At 39.1% G+C, this 21,105-nt stretch overlaps 2 protein-coding genes across 2 annotated transcripts in view; both read left to right on the forward strand.

The window, feature by feature from the left end:
* The window catches only part of LOC108055142 (uncharacterized), a 48,201-nt gene that overhangs the window by 6,816 nt on the left and 20,280 nt on the right, over positions 1 to 21,105 (forward strand). Inside the window, exon 2 of the mRNA XM_017138375.3 lies at positions 20,541 to 20,606. Coding sequence (XP_016993864.2) covers positions 20,541 to 20,606 — 66 coding nt within the window. The remainder of the gene's footprint in view (positions 1 to 20,540; positions 20,607 to 21,105) is intronic.
* Positions 15,484 to 17,399, forward strand: LOC108055144 (probable basic-leucine zipper transcription factor R). Its single transcript, XM_017138377.3, has 2 exons — positions 15,484 to 15,601; positions 15,668 to 17,399. The coding sequence occupies exons 1-2, from the start codon at positions 15,599 to 15,601 to the stop codon at positions 17,270 to 17,272; spliced, it is 1,608 nt and encodes a 535-aa protein (XP_016993866.2). The 5' UTR covers positions 15,484 to 15,598; the 3' UTR covers positions 17,273 to 17,399.

A 21,105-nucleotide genomic window follows, 5' to 3' on the forward strand; every position in this document is an offset into this window, starting at 1 on the left:
ACATTTTCCCCCGAATATTCATAAAAATTCAATATTTTCTGACTGATTTCTGCAATTTTTTGCATAGACCAAAATTTGCCACAAATTTCTCCTGATATTTAAAACAGTTATCCCATTTTTCCTAGTGCACATATGAGTATGAGCATATTCTGCACTTTCATATATGTATTTGCCAACAGCAACTAAACCCAATCAAACAAATATTTGAGATCCGTTTCATTGTGCAGCTCTGGGCCAATGTCCTCTCTCTTTCGCCCCCGTTAGCCCCCTCTCTTTCTATTCGCTATTTCACTATTCTTCTACCGCCAAAGTTGATTTTATGAATATTTAACGGACTGCAGCAGCCGCAACAACAACAAAGGCAAATAAAGTTAAATAATAAAATAGAGAAAAAGAACAAGAACAAGCCACCAGCACTTTCAATATGGAGTATATAGAATTAAATGCAATTTTTTAACCCACTCGGAGTTGGAAAATTCTGCCATTTAATGGGTCGCCGAGTGGAAAAAGTGAAAAATAAACTAAGGGGTTTTTCCCCTTCTTTTCTCACTTGCGCTCACTGCGCGTTTAGCATTTTGCACCTGTGCTAGGGGAATTTAAGTTTAAATGTAGCATAACTCTTAGAGGGACCTTGACAAGGGTCCTGCCATCCAACCATCCTTACATATAATCCACCCACCATCATAATTATGTATGAACGCAATTACGAGGGGTTCGCTCTTTAGACGGGGATTTTTCTATTCCGGATTGGAGCTACATGCATTTCTCCCGCAGCAAAACAATTACCATATGTGGGGCTCCCCTAAATTCCGGATTTGCCCGCCTGTAACCTCAGTTATGCAATCCTTTTCGTAGCCGTCAGCAAAGTTGTTGCCTGAAATTGTTTAGATTTTTCCCCACATGCATTTCCTGCATTTTCTTCTGCGATTCTCTGTTTCCATTTGCCAGCTTACTTCCCTTTAACTTTTATTTTTTTCCTTCTAGCACTGTCTTGGTTTTATTTTTGATAATTCCGTTTTGTTGTCTTGCATTCCTGAGCGAAGCTGTAAAAGCGAGTGACTGCGGGGGAAAACGCAAAGCGGATTTTGTGGAATATTTGATGGGAGGGAAATATGTTGGGAGCACTGGCAGAAACAAGTTTATATTAAATACAAAAAGGTTTTCCTTTAAAGTTGAGGTGGAAAAGAAGTAGTTATATCTGAAATATTCAGAGGTAATATAAAGAAAAACCTTAGGTTTTTTAATATACAAAATATTATACTATCAATTTAATTGCAATCATTTAACAATCAACTCTTTGCAAATCCACTTGGATTATAGATCCCACAAGAGGAAAAAAAGATAGCGATAAAGTGCGAGGGATTCATTCAAGTGGCTTTTAATCACCATTGTATCTGAAAGCCCCCTTTCCCCCACACATTCATCTTCATAACCCCAAAGCAACCTTAGCAATAGAAGCAACAAAAAGAAGACCGTATGACAGGGACTCAAAAAACAAAGGCAAAGGAGGAACCAAACAGAAAAAAAAGGGAACCAAGCGCGTGCCTCACTGGGGATCTCTTTTTCGAACTCCCTTTCGAGAACCTGGAAATCGGAAGGCGGGGGGCTTAGTCATAACAGCAACAACAGTGGAGAGCTGGCAAGATGATGAGAAACTCGAGCGTCAAGCAGGCAGAAGCTTTAAGCCGCTAAATTGTATCGGATTACAGAAAATTCCGAGCCACGAAGCTGAAATTCCTTGCCCACAGGCGGGCAATCCTCCCCAGCAGGCTGCCCCTCGTACTTCTGGAGTCCCGAAACCCCTGCTTCCTAAACCTTTCAGAGGCGTAGAAAGGGGGGTAAAAATATATTTAATATATTTCCGATTTACTAAAGAGTTATATAGTATTTTAGATACAATTAAAGGATCTGTATATCTTAAAATATAATCATTTTTAAGATCAACTATAACAAATTAAAAATTTAAACACTAATGAAACATTATTTTAGTAATTATAATCCCCCTTCAGAATTCACCCCACTACGCCCCAGTTCCCCACCCCTCCTTTCCCATTGCAGTTGGTAATACCAAGTTGGTATGTTAATGAAGGTGCTTCAGTCAGCAGCGGGTTAAGGAGCAGGGGCGGGGCAAAAGGGGGGGCCGTTGTGGGTGTCGTCCTCGACAACTAAAAAATGGCTGCAGGGCAAACTGCATAGAAACGGATCAGGGAGAAAAGGAAAGATGACACACAAGTGCAAACCCGCTGAACCCGTGAACTCCAAGTATCTGGAATCGCAGAAAAGGGGGAAGCAGGGCCTTTCGGAATTATGAAAACCGGCACAACAAGCGAATCTTAACACAGTTTCCCCAACACGAACATTTAAGCAAAGACAATCGATGGCCACGGATGATCGGAAAGCAAAAAAAAGGAAAAGAAACGCGAAATTGCAGACAATTTGCCTAATTCGCGTTCGCGAACCCTCCAGAACCCCTTCCTAACCCCTTCTTCACCCCTTCCTAGCCCCTCTCTTAGAACAGGATGAGCCGCATTCCCTTTCCCGTTTTCAGGGGCAGCACACAAAAATTGCTGCGGTTTTTGGGCTTCAGCTTAGGTAACTGCAATTATTGTTTGCGGCTTTTCAATTGCCTCGCCCGTTCGCCCGAAATCCTCTACAGACCCCCTTCGAATTCTCCAGACCCTGGCACTTCACTTCAATCCCCGTTTCGGTTCGCGTTTTGCTGGCTAGCAGTCAGTCATCATAAGGTGAGAATATAATAGCGCACTCGTAAGATGCGTGACTGCAATTGCCCCTACGCTCGAAACCGGCTAGGCACAGTGGGTTAAAATTGGAATTTTGGGGGTAAAAAATAGGTAAATGATATTATAATAAATCATTTTTACAAACAATGATATAAATCATTTGTTTATTGATTTATTTTTGGAATACCCACTTTAGATTTAAAATATAAAATTTGTATAAATTTTCAGGACTTTGATATAATAATTGAATTTAAAATGCGGGAGACTTAAAGATAATTCGGTCTTAAAATCATTTAAAATCAGTCAAATCTCTGTATTAATTCACCCAATTATGTTGCATACTTTTAGACACCTTTAAAGGAAATTTCATGATAAAAGTGTTTTTTTATTACTATACTTACTTTTAATATCTTTTATTGTTCCACCGTTCCCCACTGAGTGACTGGGAATTTTGATCTTGGTTTCGGGCCCCAGCTGATAAGCAGCCCAAACAAACAAATAATAATGCACGATTTGTGGGCCGCAGCGGAAATTTCGATCCCGGCTTTAGCTTAGTTTGCCCTTTGATTGAGCAGCGCGCGCTTGCCTTTAACTAATTGAGCTTTATTGTGGGAGGCGGGATCTCTGGGATTCTCCAACTCTCCGATTCTCCAGCCCTGAGAATTTCCAACCGCAGACGAGTAGCAGGGAGTCCCTGGTCTTCCGGCTCCATAACTATCTTTTTCGGAGTTTCGCTCTGCCATTTAATTAAAAATGAAAAGTTCTTGTTAAGAAAAGGTTCCGACAAAGCATTTTGCGGAAAATTAAAAGTTTTCCCTTTTATTTTCGTTGGTTTTTGTTGTCCTGCGTGGGTAAAAAGTCACATGTGAGCAGCAGATTTTCGTACTTTCGGGTTTTAAGCCGTCTGTGGGGTTTTGTCAAGTTCCTTTTTTCTGAAAAGGCTGGGAATGCTCTTAACTTTTATTATGCTTTCTGTTTCTCATATGTCAACATAACAGCAATTTATTTAATTTGTGACTGGGACTTAATAGTTTTTAATGAAACTATAAATCTCTAGCCAACTGTAGTCAAACAAAAATTATATTTAATCCACAATATAGTTGGCCTTTATGACTTTGAAACTGTGTGATTATATCATTGCATCTTTTATTTGCAGTCACTCATTTTGCCATCATAATATTCCCTCTGCCGGGGCTCAAAGTTCGACGTTCATAAAACTTTCCCCTTTATTTTTCGGTTTTTTTTGCCATGTCAACTTTGGCTTACAATCCTTAAAAAGTGCACACAAAAAAGCGAGCAGTCATAAAATCAAAATAAAAACTTTTTTGTTCTCCTTGCAGCGGGCGAGAACAGGGAAAAAATCGGAGTCTGAAATATTAAAGTCGGAGTCTATTAAACTTTTCTTTTATTTTTGCTTATTGCCTCACATGAGCGAACTTTGGCCATGTATAAAACATATGATTTTTGCTTGATGGCCCCGCGGGCCAATTTATGTGTAGAACAAATGGCTGGCAAACAAAGCGGGGAGATCCTGGGAGTCCTGGCAGGATGCTCCTTCCTCTCTAATAAAATAAACCTTCAGCTAGCAAGTTGCCTGCGGGCTGTAAATTTGAGCGCCTCGTGCAGACATAAATTGTGTGTTAAATACATTTTATGCGTTCGCCAAGGACCTGCGTTTCCTTTGGTGGAAAGTCAGTGAGGCTGCAAACGTAATCAAGGTCGGTTCCCCACCCACTCTCCACCCCCTTTTCAGCCCCCCTCTGTTGACGTTACTCCGGGCAACGTTATGATGTATGGCCAGAGTCACTTCCAGAGTTTGCCTTTGCCTTCGCCTGCGTACAACGTGTCGTATGCGTATTATTAACGCACGTAAGTCGCTTGGCATCCTTTTTGCCTTCTGGAAATGCTTCAAACCCCCCACCAAACCCCTGGTAATCCTTTTGGCTGCTCCCTTTGTTGTTGCCACGGCACCAGCTGAGCATACACATGTTTGTGTCACATTTGGACTACGCTTTCTTGGCGAAATTCTCCCCATTTCCCCCAACTTTCTCCTTTCTACCGTTTTGTCTGCTTTCGCTTTGGCCCCTCAGCTTGGCATTTCCTTTGTATATTATAAAGAAATTTGTTCTGACTCGTTGTTGCTGCTACTCCTTTTGTCGATTTTGTTGTTGTTGTTCGCCGCCTGGCTTACACAGGGAAATTTAGAAAAATCTCTGGCAATTTAAATTCAATTAAAACTATGATTCCCCGAAGCATTTAGAAATATAAACCTAAAATGTTTGTAATTAAATTGTCCATCAAAATGTTGTACCGCAATGGGTGATTTGATTTCGTTATTGTTATAAAATTAGGAAACAAACTCTATGTATTTTTTGATCATTTTATTTTCGTTTAAATTGTTTGCTTAAAATTATTTATAAGATGCTTAGATTAGTTTTAGAAGCCAGTCCATTAAACAAATCAAAAATAATTCCAAACCATTTTATTTGATTAAATAGATAACTTTTAGATAACTAGTAAATAGCTTGTAGATAACTGGTAAATAACTTGTATGTGGATAACTTAAAATAATTTATTTAAATTTAAATCCCTAATTTCTTGCAGTGCAATGGGCGTGGCATTATTTGGCGGCAGTACTTCCTTAGCATACTTTCGGGGCATTCCTTGGGTTCCCTGGGTTTCTCTGGGTTCCTTGGGTTCTCCTTGGCCTGGCCAAGCCGGAAATGCTTTTAGTCACTCTTTCCTTGGGTTGGAACTTGTTTGCATTTGTCCCGGTTTTGGGGGTCCTGTTTTTCGCTCCTGACTGGCTGCTCCTTTCATTGCTGCTGCTTAAATTCCATTTTAATTTGTTGTGTTTCGTTTTATTTCTCGTGTTTTCCCGTCGTTCGTTTTTATTTTTAAACACATTTTTTCACTGGTGAGCCGCTGAAGAGCGCTTAATTACCAGCATTTCTATGGATGCTGGTAGGGTCGGGGATTGCAGGATCCCTTGATTTCCTTGAAAGCGGGAGTATGGAGTACCCTTTTGAGTCCAGGAGTAACCAGTAACCAGGAGCTGTTGAAATGATTTTCGTTAATTTCGTCAGGAGCAGCGGCTACAGTTGCCTGATTTCGTTATTTCACTTTACTCCATTTGATTTCATTTCATTTAATTTCACGAGGAAATGGAAACCGATTGCTGGCTCCGTTTTGTGGCCAGCATTTCAATTTATAAACTGTCGTTTTCCCTCTTTTAGCCACATAAAAAATGCTCTTTAATGGCTGTGTGGAACTTTAATGAAGGGGTTTCCGTAATAATTTGTCAGTCATTAAGAAGAATATTAATATATATTTTACCTTATCTCAAATACCAATTAATAAATAAATTTTATACAATCTAAACTTCTATAAATCGAATACATACCTAAATATTTAATATACAATTTAATCAATAATATTAACAGACTCTTTAGAAACTTTTCTAACAGCAATAAATATCAATAAATGATATCACTCGCTATTGTTATCTTACAAACAATTCATTATTTATTATTTTCCCGACTGGTTAAAAGCCAATTGTGTGTGCTGTTATTAAAACCTAATGTTTACCCAATTAAAATATTGCATACAATTTCGTTAATTATTTCATTTTTCGCCTGTTACAACGAGGAAAATGCGGGGCGAAAATCCCTTTGAAAACAACTGCAACTGAATACAATAAAATAGTTTTTAGTTGGTTAAACACAAGCCACCGCATGTTTCATGTTCTGTGGTCGAAAACCATTTAATGCATTCCATTGTCTGAATGCGAAAATCTCTCAAAATGCCAGTGAATTCTTTTCGGGGAAATTATTTTAATTGATTTAAAATAAAATATGCGTGTGTTGTATTAAAAATTCATTTGGCCGCGTGCATATCTGGATTTTGTTTGCAGCTGTAAATTATTTCTCCCTTTCGACATATAGAACAGTGTTTATGGAGTGACCATCATCATTTGCATAATCCGCTTATCCTCTAATCAGCTAAGTAAATTATACAGATTTTAGTTCACAAACACATACACCAAAATATCCATTACACGAGAGTGAATCATTCGAGTGGAGCACTTTGATGTCGTCGCGAATACTCTTTGCCATTCATGGGAATCAATTGAATGCCCTCAAAGCTCTCTTAACAATCCGCAACTACTTAAGCCCGCTTTGTAAGCCCCCAAAACCCCCTCGACTTTATCTTTAGCTACCAAATAACAAAGACAACATCGAAATAATCGCTGTAAGTAAAGGAGAGAGGGGGAAAAAGGGGGCTTGGCATTAGAGATAGATGCCTTTGTGTCACTGCAATTGACAAAATAATCACTGCTACATGGCTGGTTGCAGCCACAACAACAAGAGCTACAACAGCTACAACAAAATGAGACAACAAGCTGGCTGCTAGCCACAATAACAACAATAAAAACCAGCAGAAACACACATATTTTCCCGCCTAAAACGAAAGGCCAGCAAAAAAAACTAGACGGGATTAGGAGTATTGAAGAACGAAGCTCGGATTCCCTAAGAGAAAATAAAATAAAATCTAAGAGATATGAGATATTCAACATAGGGTTTAGAAAAATGTATTTAAAATTAAAAAAGTTGTAGATTTCTGTTTTAATAGTGCTGCATGAAGTATAGCTTAGTATCTAACATCTAAAATGTAATCTAAGGGCAACTATAAAGATTATAACCCATACCTTTAAAATTATAATGTTAGGCATGTTTTCTTATCCTCACTTTAAATTTAAAGTAGGCTTCAACCCTTGAAAAACAATGTTATTTTACAGTTAATAGATGACTTTAAATTTAATTAAATAAATAAGACATTAATCTCTATTTTAAAGACCCAATCACCTTTCTTAAAGAGTATGAAAACAACAATAAATATTCAACAAGCATTAGCAACATTTTCTCATGTGCGTTGTTGGCTTGTTGCGGCGATGGGATGCTGCAGCAACATTTGTAGCCGAAGCTGGGCTTTGCCGACTTCGGCTTTTCAGACTTCGGCTCCTCGCACATTTTCCGTGCGATTTTTCAACAGTTTGCAAAAACCTTTTCGCGCGGCGGCTCAGTTTGCAACTGCCGTCCGTTGGAATCGGTTGTCGAGTGTCGCAAAAGCCGGCAAAAGCGGGCCAAAAAGCTCAGCTCAGCGGGGTCCTCACAGCTATATTCGCTATATAGAACCACGATCCCGAACAGTCCGTTGAACCTCGGAAGAGCAAAGAATAGCGGAAAATAAAACAAAAAAGGTGCCAGCAAAGAGAGTAAAAATAAAAGTAGAAAGTATAAACCACAAAGCCCCCAACAACAAACAAAAAGAATATTATAAAAACGTGCAACAAATAAAAAACAAACAAATAAGCCCAGAACGTAGCGTATTTTTTACTTTTACCATAGAAACCCCCCACATAAGAACCCCCTTCACGTGTGTGTGTGTGAGTGCGGAAGTCGTCACACCGCCATTGTTAAAAAAACCCCTAACCAGGGAAAAAGGGAAAAGAAAACAAACCGTTAACGGGAAACCGGAAGTGTGTTATTAGTGGCGCCTCAAATTATATTTACTCGAAATTGAAATGCACTCCACATTTTATGAAGTAGCAGTGAAGTGAAGCAAACTAAAGTAACAAAGCCCCAGAAAATCATATTAATTAAAATTTATGCCAAAGTTTCGGTAATTTGCATGTGTGTGTGTGTGCGTTTGCCAGTGCTTTCAAGTGTGTTTGTGTGTGTCTTGTGTCTGTGTGCCAAAGTTTTAATTGAAGAAAACTTATCGCCGCATAAATGTTCGTTGCGCTATGCTAATTGAAATATAACGGCGGCAACTGTTGCAAGAGGGCGAATTGAGTGGGGAAGAGGACACAGATTACAAAGGGAATAAAAGGAATAAGGAGGGAGGAGGGAGGAGAAGGAGGAGAAGGAGGAGAAGGAGGAGTTGACAACCCGAAGACTGTTGAGAAAGGTTAGTTAATTGAATTGTGTTAACGAGATAACTTGCAAATTATGTGACTACATTTGGGAAATGAAAAGACATACTTTAATTTGGAATGTTTTTTGGAAATTATCAAATGATTTTAGGGATTTTTAAGGAGATTGTGTATCATAAGAGAACTATTATAAATACAAATTAAGTAGAGATTATATACAGCATTTAAAAGTGGTTTAATTTTTCATTGTTTTATTTTTCTTGTTCATTCAAAAATTTAGAATCTTCAGAAAAAATATTTAAAGATACAATTAATTATTACAAGTTTTAATCGGTTAGAAACATTCTTTTGTTCCTATAAGTTTAACGTATCTTTTTTAGATTGTTTTATTCTTGAGAAATTTTTATATTTTATTTTTAAAAAGTACGTAATATTATTCAATTAAAAATGTTCTTGTACTGAAAAAGTTTTATTATTTAATCATTTGTAAAGAAATACAAAACGACCAAATTATCCAATTAATGCTTTTAAAAAACGCTCAGGCATATAAAACAATTTCAAACGTCCGCAAGTCAACTTTATCGCCATTAATCAAGTAACCCCATCAAAATTCTATTTATCAGCCCGTTTATTTGCGCGCCATTCAAACTTTTGCCAAGCGTTATGGAAAACTTTTTTAATATCCTTTTTTTGGTGGGCGAAATGAAACTTTTCCGTTTGGCGGCCGCCTATCAAATTCAATAATCACTTAAAACCCATAAATATTTGGTTGGCCCTCTGACAGAAATATCCGTTTGGCACAGTGGCGAATATAAAAAGCGATGCCACCACTTTTTCACTCGCCGTCAATGTCACTTCAATGATTAAAACTTCAGCGCAAATAAAACGGGGCGAAATGCGAAAGGCGAAAGGATAACGGACGGGAGCGCTGATGCCGTTGGGTCGAAGCAGTCCAATCATCCACCGACGCACTGGGTTTTCATCCCATACTATACCATACCATCCCAGTTCGGTTTCTCCTTTTTTTAATGAAAACATAAACATCTCTGTTACCCCAAGTTACTCTGCAATTTGCTTTTCTGCCCTCTGCTGCCGCTGTTCCTGTTTCTGATCCTTTGTTTTCTTTCGGTCGTGGCTCGTAATAAATTTTTAATTTTGCTTAATTGAAAATGGCCCCGCCTTGCGAAAAGCACATGGAAAAAATATTGATTTTACTTATGATTTCTTTGATATGTTTTATTAAGAAATTTATTCAAAGAGTAAAAATAAAGGAAGAAAAAAAATAAATTATCAATTTATTTTTTAAGAAAGACCTTATTTAATCTATTTAATAAAATATGAAAAATATTGTACCAATTATAAATTCTGTAGCTTTACAGATTTTAAAATTCAGTTGACTCTTAACTTTTAGGCAACAGTTTTATATAGGTAGATAATTTTAAGATGTCGAAGATCCTTATATTAAGATTTTTTTTGAGTTTTAAAATCTTGCAATAAATTTAAACTTTAAGTGAAGCTTCCAAGTTTTTCGCTGTGCCTCAACAATGAGGCAGCGAATAAAAAATAAATAAAATATCGCCTGCTGCTCGAACCCGAAGGGAATTATTATTGAAAAAGAAGCAGTGCAGCAGCAGCGACTGGAGTTCCCATTCCCTCATTAGCCAACGGGTCGAGTGGAGAGGAGTGGAGATGTGTTTCTTAAGCTCCTATTGTCTGGCGGACGCACGTGCTCCTGGTGATTCTCCGGGGGATCTCCCGGCTGCCAGTTGCCACTGGGAACTGGGAAAACTTAGAGCTCTCGACTGGGAATGGGACACGTTCAACTGTCGCCCCGACCACTTGAGAACTCCACTCGAGTGCGGGGGCAAGGTGCTAAAAGCTGTTCACATATTTATATAGCTGGCTGTACCATATATGGGCAAACATTTAGACAAACAACAGCATACTCGGTGGGGCTTTTCTTTTGTGAGGGGGAATGGGGAAACTCGAGGAAGGGGGAGGTGAGAATGGCTACTGGTGCTAAAAATGGGTCACATTCTTGTCGTTGCACGTTGCCCCATGAATGGCGTTCATTTTGTGGCGCCAAGGCGTTGCAAGCTGCTGGAAAAACACAGACAGCACAAAAGTAGCTCTCTCCGGAGTCCAAAGGCCCTCGACAGAGGCTTCCCCCATACACTGAGAGAAAATAATATAGGTGTAATTTGAAATTGTCAACAAATTAATAAAAGGAACAAGTTAAAAGCCTTCAAGCATTTAAATTCTACATACAGATATAAAAACATATATTTTAAAAATTTTATAAAAATTGCAGTTGTTGATAGATATATTTGATATTTCTTTCAAAACAGCAGCAACTATAAAACTATATTAAATATTTTAATTTGTAAATTCCAATAGTTTTTAGTTAAGGATTTATGTATCTAAGCACTTTGATTTTCTAAATATACCCACTTAATTTATGTACTTCATTATTTATTGTTTAATTCTAATAATTATATTTTTAATCTACCTGAAAAAGCTAGAAGAAATATTTAGTTTCCATATACCTACTGTTAATTTTATCTTCTTAATTATTAAATTATTTTTTTTTTAATATAGAGTGATTTTTGTTCATATAGGACCGCTTTTATTCTCCTTACATATACCCACTCCATCCACTTATTTATTTACTTTTTATTATTTCTCAAACTTTAAGGCTTGACCTACTATTTTTCCCCACTGTGCACCACTTATGGCCAGCACCTCCTGCCCCTTCAGGCTCGTTAACACTTTTCCCAGCAGCTTATTTATTGCATATCAAGTGACACCTCAATCCCAGGCCAGATCTGCCGGGGGATCTGGGATCTGGCGAGAACAGGGCTAACTGCTGTGGGCCAATGTGAGTCCGACAAACTAAATGACGTCGTCAACGTCGCTTCAGAAATGTTTTGGCATAAATTAAACAAGGGCTGCTGCACTCCTGCATTGTCCAGTTGGAGGAGACCGAGGAGAATGGAGGCTGGAGGGGATTCTCTGGCCTGTTTGCCTTCCATTTTGTCACACATTGGGGCTCAAAGAGCAACGCCAATTTGTCTGAAATGTTTTGAATTCTAAGCGAGGATGGGAGATGGGCGATGATGGCCAGATCTTGATGGCACCGGCATGCGGATGTGATGAATGTGGGATGTGCTGGGATACTAGGATACTGGTATATGCCAGCTCTTTGTGTCGCCTGCCATATTTGCCTAGTGGAGCGTGGTCCTGGCTGAGTGTTCTGTTGCAGGTGGATTCATTCGATCCTGCTCCTCCTCATCCCGCTCCGGGCTATTTGATTTTTCCATTTTCCCACTCCTACTCCCACTTTTACCAGCGGGAGTCAATCAATTCGCGTGTGGAGGTGGATGAGGTGGTGGAGGCCACCTCTCCCTTTCCCGGCTGAGGGCTCCGTGTGAATTATGTGGCGATAAACTTAGCCAGGATGGTGCAACTTGTTACCCATATTGTGTGGCAGCACCTGAAAGCGAAACACCTGCTGCAGATGCCACAGCTTCCACTGCTTCCACTGGTGGAGCAAAGGCTCACACGTTGATCTTATCGCCGCTGCACTGCACACACCCAAAATGAAAGAGTTCGGCTTGGCCCAAAAAAAAACTAAAAGGAAAAGAAAAGAAACAGGAGAAAAGAGCCGAGGAACTCAGCCAGAAGAATCTCCAAAAGGCACAGCAGGGGTGATGAAAATAGGTGCGGATTTATGACTACTAAAAAGTATATAATTGCTTACCATTACAGTTTTTCTGTTATTCGTTATAGAACAAACTGAATATTATATAAGAGAATACTGTATAACAGAATATTATAAGTCAGAAAATGATTATGTTCGTTATGGTTATGTTTCCTTATAAATTTCCTTAAATTCCCTATTGAAATCATTTACCAAGATGCTTAAAGGTATGCAATAATATATTTTGAGTACAGAAAGATTTGGTCTTCTCTATTACTTCTATGATTTCCAATTGAGATATATTAAGACCTTCAAAGAGAAGAGAATTTTCCATTTAATTTTCCATATATATTTTTTAGAAAATAATACATTTCTGTGGGTTTTTAATTTTAAAACTATTTAAAAACAATGAAAATGGGTCGCATTGGATCGTAATTTATACAGTCTGTATTATTTTAATATAGTTTCTATTATCTTTCCCTCGACTGTGGTGGGCTGCCGTGCTACGTACCCTCGCCTGCAACTGCAACTGCGATCCAGGTCCCTGGCTTATCTCACTGACCATGATGATGATGCTGCCTTGGCCTTGGGCGTCGTCTTCTGGCCCCCTTCGTTCGGCCTCCCCCTCTTGGGGTTTCTGTTTTTGTCGTCCATTCGTTGCCATTACCCCTAGCCCCATTTATTTACATTCATTCCTTATTATTTTCGTGTGCCTTCGGTTCTTGGGGTCTTGGGAGTTTGGAGCTGGGAGTTCGGAGCTTGAAGTTCGGAGCTTGGACCTCAGAGCTGGCCAAGTCAAGGGCCGCAGCTCGCCTCATTGTCTGGCCACGATGCGATGGATGCTCATGGAACTGCCGAGGGAACAGCCCGCTAATTTCGCCTTTTCACAAAACCCCCTTTTCCCTTTATACCCCCTTTCGACTCCTCTGTCCACTGCTGCTCGTTTTGCATCTCCAAAGTTGCGATTTTGGGCCCAGCTTGTGTGGGTTGCGGCTCAGGCGAATTCCTGCGCCTTAGTTTCAACGTCTTTCAGCTGCTGGGAGGAGTTCATTGTGGAGAGGGTATGTAGGGTATATTAAGTGGAATTTTATTCAATACTTAGAATTGATATAATATAATTGAGATATTTGTAAAAGAAGTTAAGAGTTAATTTATCTTATTAGCTTAATAACTATTTATATTTATATCCTGGCCATAATATAATATATAAATATTTTTTAAATAATAAGAAGTTATTAAGCTTATTAACTAAATAAATATTTGTATTAATATCCTGGCCATGACTTGTATAATATTTTTTTAAAATAAGTAAATAAATATTTCCAAAAAACAATTAATACATATTTGAAAACAGAAAGAGTTTTTAACAAATACTTATTCACAAATAAATTTCTTTGGGTATAAAATGTTCTTCCTTTAAAAATACTTTATTATTTATTTAATTACTCAATATTAAAGGGTAACCCCAAGTCGACTCCAACTGGTATTGCCCCACCATCGGAGAAGCTGAAATCGAATAGTGGGAGGCTCATGAAAAATTGAGCAAGTGCCGCACTTGCAATTTCAACAGCTCATCTGCCGCTGTGCAAAACAATTTCTTGGCCCAGCAGCATTTTTAGCCTTATTTTATTTTTCAGCTTCAGACTTTGAGTTCAGGTTTCCTCTTGTTTGAAATAGTTCTGGATTTTAGTTCCCTGTTCATTTTCACTCTTTGAATTTTTCAATTGGCAAGTGCTTAGGCTTTAGTTTCCTTTCAACGCCTAAATAAGAAAAACGGAAATCCCAATGAGGAAAAAGCCACACTTTCCATTGTCGGAAAAAAGGAAAATAATTGCACCTTGATTGTATTTTCAGGTGTAAATTATGCATGAATGGAACTGGGCAAATGAAACTGAATAAAAACCTTAGCAGGAAAAGAAATTAAGGGGGATATTACAAGAGTTCCTGATTAGTTGGACTTTTATTTGGGAAGTGATTAAGGAACTCCGATTTACTGTGGAATTTAGGTATTGTTTTAATAAACAATACCTTTATAATATTTTAACAAAAAAAATATTCTTTCCAAGGGATGTTTTCTTCTTTGTAAAATTCTTTCAATTTATCTCCAATGCTTTTCAATCTGCATTTGAATTAAGTTTTCTTAATTTCTTTTAATCCGATTATGAGGTTGACTTACAAGAACAATAAGTCATGCCATTGTTTTTGATTTTCTTGACTTGAATTAGTAAATTGTATTGTAAATATTCAATTTCCTTTGTTTTTTACTGCATATCGTTTTCCCCTCGTTTTGACCAACTCCGAAAATCGATTCAAATCAGTGGGAGTTTTCCTGTCAACGACAAAAACCTTCAATCAAATCGGAGTATGCCAAAAATGCGAGAGCCATGCATCGGGCAATTCAATTACAAAGCCCAGCAGGAGATGAATGAATCAGTCAGTCGCCTTCTCCTTCTGCCAAATATTTCCCTATCCCTATCCCATCCCCCTCCCCTCCTCCACTTGTCATGTCAATGACCAGGTAGGAAGGACGAAGGACTCATCGCTCACCTGGCGACATGTCAATGGGAAATTCCGGGTAAATGGGGCGGAGACAAAGTTCGGAAGATAAAGCTCTTGCCATGAATATGCAGCTGATGTGCACTTGCACCCAGTATCCCAGAGAATCCAAAATCCCACCCAGTTTTTCCCGCCCTCTTTTTCCCAACCCACTTTAGCCTTAAGCTGCTCCTGCTACTCACTACTCCCTACTCACTTTCCTCAACACAGACGACAGTCTTTTGCACTCCTGCCCGTGCATTTTTCCATCGAGCAAAAACATTGAAAAGCGAGTCATAGATTTCCGTTTGTGCGCCACGGAAACAATGGCATTTTCATGTTGCACGTAAAACGAACCAAATAAAAGCAAGAAGAAGGAGAACAGATAGCACTGCCACACACACAATATAAACTTAAGTGCAATTCCATTTTTACCGATATTCCACTGCCACTGGCGCCTTTTTAAGTGAAGTGAACCAAACACAAATCACACAAATCGCAGCGATAATAGCAAAAGAGAACCCAAAGTGCCCCGAGGATATAATGTTAGATAGCTGAAATAAAACCAGCTGATCGACTGAGGAACGTTTCCGGTTCTGAAAGATTAGGGAAGTGACCTTTGTCCAGGTTGGGTATAAATATGCAGGGAATATTCTGGATAGGCACAGTTCAACTGAAATCCTCATCATGGTAAGTCCACCGGGAGAGGAAGAGAGTCTTTGGGTAGTACTTCAATTATTCCAACTTCTCCTCTAGAATACCCTACGACTTCTGGTTCTTCTTGGTCTTCTACTGGCCACTCAGGGAAGAGTCCTGGATCAGGACAAGACTCCTGAGATTGCCTCTTCACCCGAAGAAACTAAAAATGCGGAGGTGAAGCAGGAAACCCAACCAGAGCTACCGACCCAACAGTCTTCTGAGGCTATCAAACCCGTAGAATTAAAACAGGAACTCACCAATGAAGCACAACCCCAGGTGGATACCCAAGTTGTCCAGGAAAAAAAACCTGAGTTGGTTAACTCCATTGATGCCAAGGTGGATACTTCGGAAGTCATCAAACCAGAAGTTACCAAAGTAAACCAGGAACCTCAAGTCCAAGAAGTCCAACCCACTTCCAATGAGATAACTAAGGATCAGGAACTCCCTAAAAAAGAAGAAGAACCCAAAGTCCAAGAAGTACAACCCACCTCCAATGAGATAACCAAGGATCAGGAACTCCCTAAAGAAGAAGTGATTCCCCAAAAGCATAATAACAAACAGGCTCGCGATAATAAGATCCAGTTGGTGTTTGAACAGCCGGGTCAAACTCAGAACCAATATCCCCAACTGACCATTCAAGATCTAGAGAAGATCTTCAAGTATCCCGGAGTGCAGGTGATCAATGGAACTCAGTCCTCCTCGAATCAGTATCAGAACCACTTCAACAAGTTCCAAGGTTCCTATCCCAAGGTGGAATATGTTTCCGTGGTGAACACCTCAGCGAATGCCAATGTGACCGAGCACGTGCACAACCACACTCACTACTATGTCAACCAGAAGAAGCCCGGATTTCCCTTCCCCTTCCTGCCCAATCCCTTCGAGAAACTGGAGCAGCAACAGCAGCCCATTTATGTGAGCGTTAATCAGACTTCGAACTCCACCACGGGTAATGTGACCTATCACACCCACATTCACGAGGAGACCAAGCCATTCCCCTTCCTGCCCAATCCTTTTACTGACTTCCCCAAGGTCGTGGGTCTCAGCTTGGTGCTCCTACCGAATCCCTTCTATAAGAACCAGAATCAGAATACTGGATCCCAGGAAAATGTCACCTATGAATACTTTGGAAAATTCCGCGGATTTTCGGAGGAAACCCAGAAGGATCAGCAGAAGCAGCAGCAACAGCAGCAATCCCAGAAGCCCAATTTCTATCTGATTCCTAATCCCCTGGCCAATCAGGTTAACGCTGATGGTCAAAAGGGAGATGTCCTCTTCCCAGTAAACCTGGCTTCTCTTCCTCTTCTCGTTCCCGCTCCGGAATTCCAACAAGGAAAGGCTTCTGCTTCAGGAAGCATTAGTTTCCAGGATCTCATCAAGGCCACCAATGTCCATGTGAGTCAGCCCATTAAGCTGCAGGCCAACAATGGTCTTAGCCAACTTCAAAAGGAGCAGGCTGCCATCCAGCAGTTGATCCTCAGCCATCTCAGTGAGCAGCAGAAACTATTCGAGAAGCAATCTTTGGGCAGCGGAAAGAGTGTCCCGTCTGCTGAGCCAGTGGGAGTTGTCCCGGAGGAGGAGGAGAGCTCTGTCCTGTTTGCCGTGGAGATCCCAAAACCCATTTACCGCTTCTTCAAGGGCATCTTTGGAGGTTTCTCCAAGTGATAAGCCTTGAAAAGATTAAACTGACCGAAAGAACCAACTGAGAACTAAGGAAGAAACTAAGATAACGCATTAGATTTATAAATTTTATATTCTTATATTCATTAAATAAAGTAAATTGCATACCCAACTTATAAGAAATGGTTTTAGTTTATTCAAGTATAATATGATTCAAGTTGATATATAAATATTTATAGCATTTTATTTATTACTTCATCAGGAGTAAATTTAGTAACCATCTTATAAGGAATGGTTGACTTAAAGCATTTTATTTTAAATACCTCATCAAAGAGTTTCTCCCAACTACTTTCCTCCCCAGAGTCTCTTAACCAACACAAAAATTCAATCTTCTCCCCACACATTAACAGACTTTCCCAACTTAATTCAAAGAAAACTCGTGCAAATATGATAAATGTGTGTATTTAGGAATCATTACCCGGGTATTCTATTCATGGAGCTCTGAGTTGGGAGTCAGAGGAAGAGGATGGGCTCACACATTCGTCATTGCATATTAGGTTACCAAGATAGATATAATCAAAATGTGAGAACAGATCTGCAAGCACACACAAAAACGGGGGCCATTATGCCAGAAAATATATGTACTTATATGCCAACGAAATGCCTTCATGACTGCTCACCTTTTTCCAACCCTTCGGCTGCAGTATTTTCATTTCGTTGCCATTTGGAGTCGAAGGATGCAAAGGATGCGAGGGATGCCCAGGATGCAGATGCTCCGCACAGACATTCGTACTCGAGCTACGTGCATCCCTCTGCCGTTTGCCATTTTAATGAATACATAATTAGTCTTTTTGCCAAGCTCTCTCAATCCACCCACTTCCACGGAAGGATGAGAATGGGGAACTCATCCTCCTCCTTCGCATTCTCCTCGTCATGGCTTCTTTTGCTTTTGCTGATGCCACTGCAGCACCTGTTCAAATCATTTCTCATCTGAATTTAATGTCCATGCAGCAACACGTTCTAAATACACTTAAAATAAATGTTTATCACTGCAATTAAATTATAATTTTAAATAAATATTTAGATTTTCACTAAAACTTTAAAAATTGTCCTTCCAAATGACTAATCTTTTTTAGTTGATTTCTTAAAATATCATCGATGCCAATTTAAAGCAATTTAGATACCTCAATTTTTGACTTTAGCAGAAAAAAAAAACATTTTCAAGGTGTCTAAAAGTATGCAATAATATTTTTTGATCCCTAGAATCCCCTTTATTCTGTTCTATAAACGAAATGTTTTTACTTCCTACTTTCAAACACCCTTAAAATAATTTCAAAAGAGTCTATTTAAATTGAAATGTTTTTTTTTCCAAAATGTTTTATGAAACAAAAATCTATTTCCAAAAATCTTATTATTGACTTCTTCCAGTGCATCCTGCATGTGGTTCATTTCATACTTTCATGCAATATTGAGATAATGTTTGCTCCTGTCCAGGTCCATCTCCTTTGCACAGAAAGCAAGAGCGAGCGAGAGAGAGCAGATAATGGGGGACAGAGATGGCAGCAGATAATTGCCAGGATTACGCTGGCTCATAAAGTTTTCCCGGGCATTTGCAATTGTGTTTGCATTTCTCTTCAATACCAGTGGATTCACCAATGTTTTTGCGAGGAAAAGGGAGGGGAAAGCAGAGGAAATTGCTGTTTGCTGATATCGTTTATTTAATATTTAATTGAATCCAGGCCGAGTCGATTTTTTCCATTAACAAACTCAGTTAAAACCCATGACCAATTCCCATCTGCGATAGTGGACAATGCGAGTCCTTTGCGGGATATTAGTGCCGGCTTATCGGTTCGCTTTGGCTGCGCAAATTGCAGATGAAATTTACAAAAGTACCTGAAACCAAACCGCATTCGAATAAATTCCCAACGATTGGTATCTGTGTTAGCAGGTTTTGTACGTGCCACAGACCGCAAAAACCACTGAATCATCCTACATTTTAAAAATGTATTATGCAATATTCGAGCAGCCCCTTTAAACCGAATATATATTGAAAATAAAACAAAATTAATAACTTCTAGTTAAAGTTGTAAGCCGCATCCTTTGCAGCGGCCTTTGGGGGCCCCGGTTTATTACTCAAAGGAATTGGATGGGGCCCAGGCCCAAAGTAGCAGCGGATGCCCATAAATATATCATGAAATCAAAAACTTTGCCACAACTTCTACTTCTGGTTGGCTGGCGCTTCTTTTTGATTGGTGGCAAGACCCCCGCCTACTATAGTTACACTGAGAAAAATAGGCGTTACTTAAGATCTTATTGATCTAACCTTAATATTGTTAAACAATACAATTGAAAGGGAAGAAATAATTTTACCCAATAAAAATAATAATGAAATGATACATTTTTTTTTAGATTTTCGAATTACATTTTTTGAAGTTACAATTAAATTATCCTTAATTTTTACAAAACGTGTTCAAGGCAATAAATGAAGGATTTATATATTCGTATTATTATTGGGTTTTTAATGGAAAACGCTAAGGAAATTTAAATAAATATTATAAAAAACAAGACTCTCTAAATTGACGTGTCTTAAGTTTTAAGTCCCTAAATCTTGTTGTGACTTGTGATTTTCTATCTTCTGATAAGCTTAGTCTTAATTCTATCAGTTAAAAAAAGCAGGGATTATATTTTTTATATGTTTAATTTTATATTTTCCCCGGTGCACCACCCATTTGACCTCCCTAAGCCTGCGTGTAAACGTGTGGGGCAAAGTGCTGGCCACACGAACAACAAAAAGAGCAGGAGGAGAAGCAGAGGCTCCTGTTCGCTTAAAGGAGCAGAGTAATGCGTTTCCGTTTCCGGCCCGGCTCCTTGCCATCCAGAATCCAGATCCTCTGTCCTTTTCTGCGGGTTCCTTCTCCTTGTCCCTGCTGCTGCTGCCAGTCAATTCAATAAAACTTGTGTCCATTTCATTTAAAATTCTCTGTTCTATCTCCAAGCTCCTGACTGCTCCTTTTGCTCCTGCCTCGCAAATTAATGGTGTTAAAATTAGTGCCTCAGACGAAGTGGCCGCATCCTTGCCACTGAGCTCAGAAACTTTGCCAGCTCAGCTGCCCCTTCCACCTGACACCCTCTTCTATTTATTTAGTTGTCACTCTGTGGAAATTATGCCGCCTAGTCAGGCTGTTTTTGCTCCTGCGACACGTGTAACTGGAGTCCTTTTCTCCCTTTCCTGCCAAAAAACTTTTCCACCTTAAAGTTTATACTTTGGACCAACTTTTTTCTAACTTTTCTCCTTCACTCCCTGTACTTTCAGGTGCGATTCACATTCAGGAGCGTCGTTTTTTTGGCATCCTCCGGTCGGCGAAAAGAAAGGACGACGGTAAGTGGCCGGGTGTTGAAGAAATTAAGCCCCAGAATGGAAAACCGAATATTTCCCTAATGAAACCAATTAAGCAAACAGCCAAATGGCCAAAAATTGTGGACGGGTAAAAATGAAAAATCAAAGGCTAGACGATGGGTAAACAAGGTAGAGAAAGGGTGAAAGTGGTGAAAGGGACGGTGAAAGGATTGCCTCAATTACGAAATGAACACACAGGGGAAAAGCACGTCAATCGATGATGGGACTTTGCAAGCTTAAATGTCCGGCGGATGATTGAAAAGCAGCTTAACTCAGTTTGAAAGTGTGGGTTTATAAAGTGGGAAGTAGGGGAAAATAATTATAACATTATTGCTATATTATTATAATCAAAATACATTTTTTAGAATTTTTAAAACACTTCAAAAAAATTATAAAAATAAAAGAAGATGAAACTTTCATAAAACAAGCATTGTTATTGTTAGTACATTTATTGAAGCTTAAAAAAAATAACACTTATTTA

Source organism: Drosophila takahashii, chromosome 3L (genome assembly GCF_030179915.1).
Source record: "Drosophila takahashii strain IR98-3 E-12201 chromosome 3L, DtakHiC1v2, whole genome shotgun sequence".
NCBI lineage: Eukaryota > Metazoa > Arthropoda > Insecta > Diptera > Drosophilidae > Drosophila > Drosophila takahashii.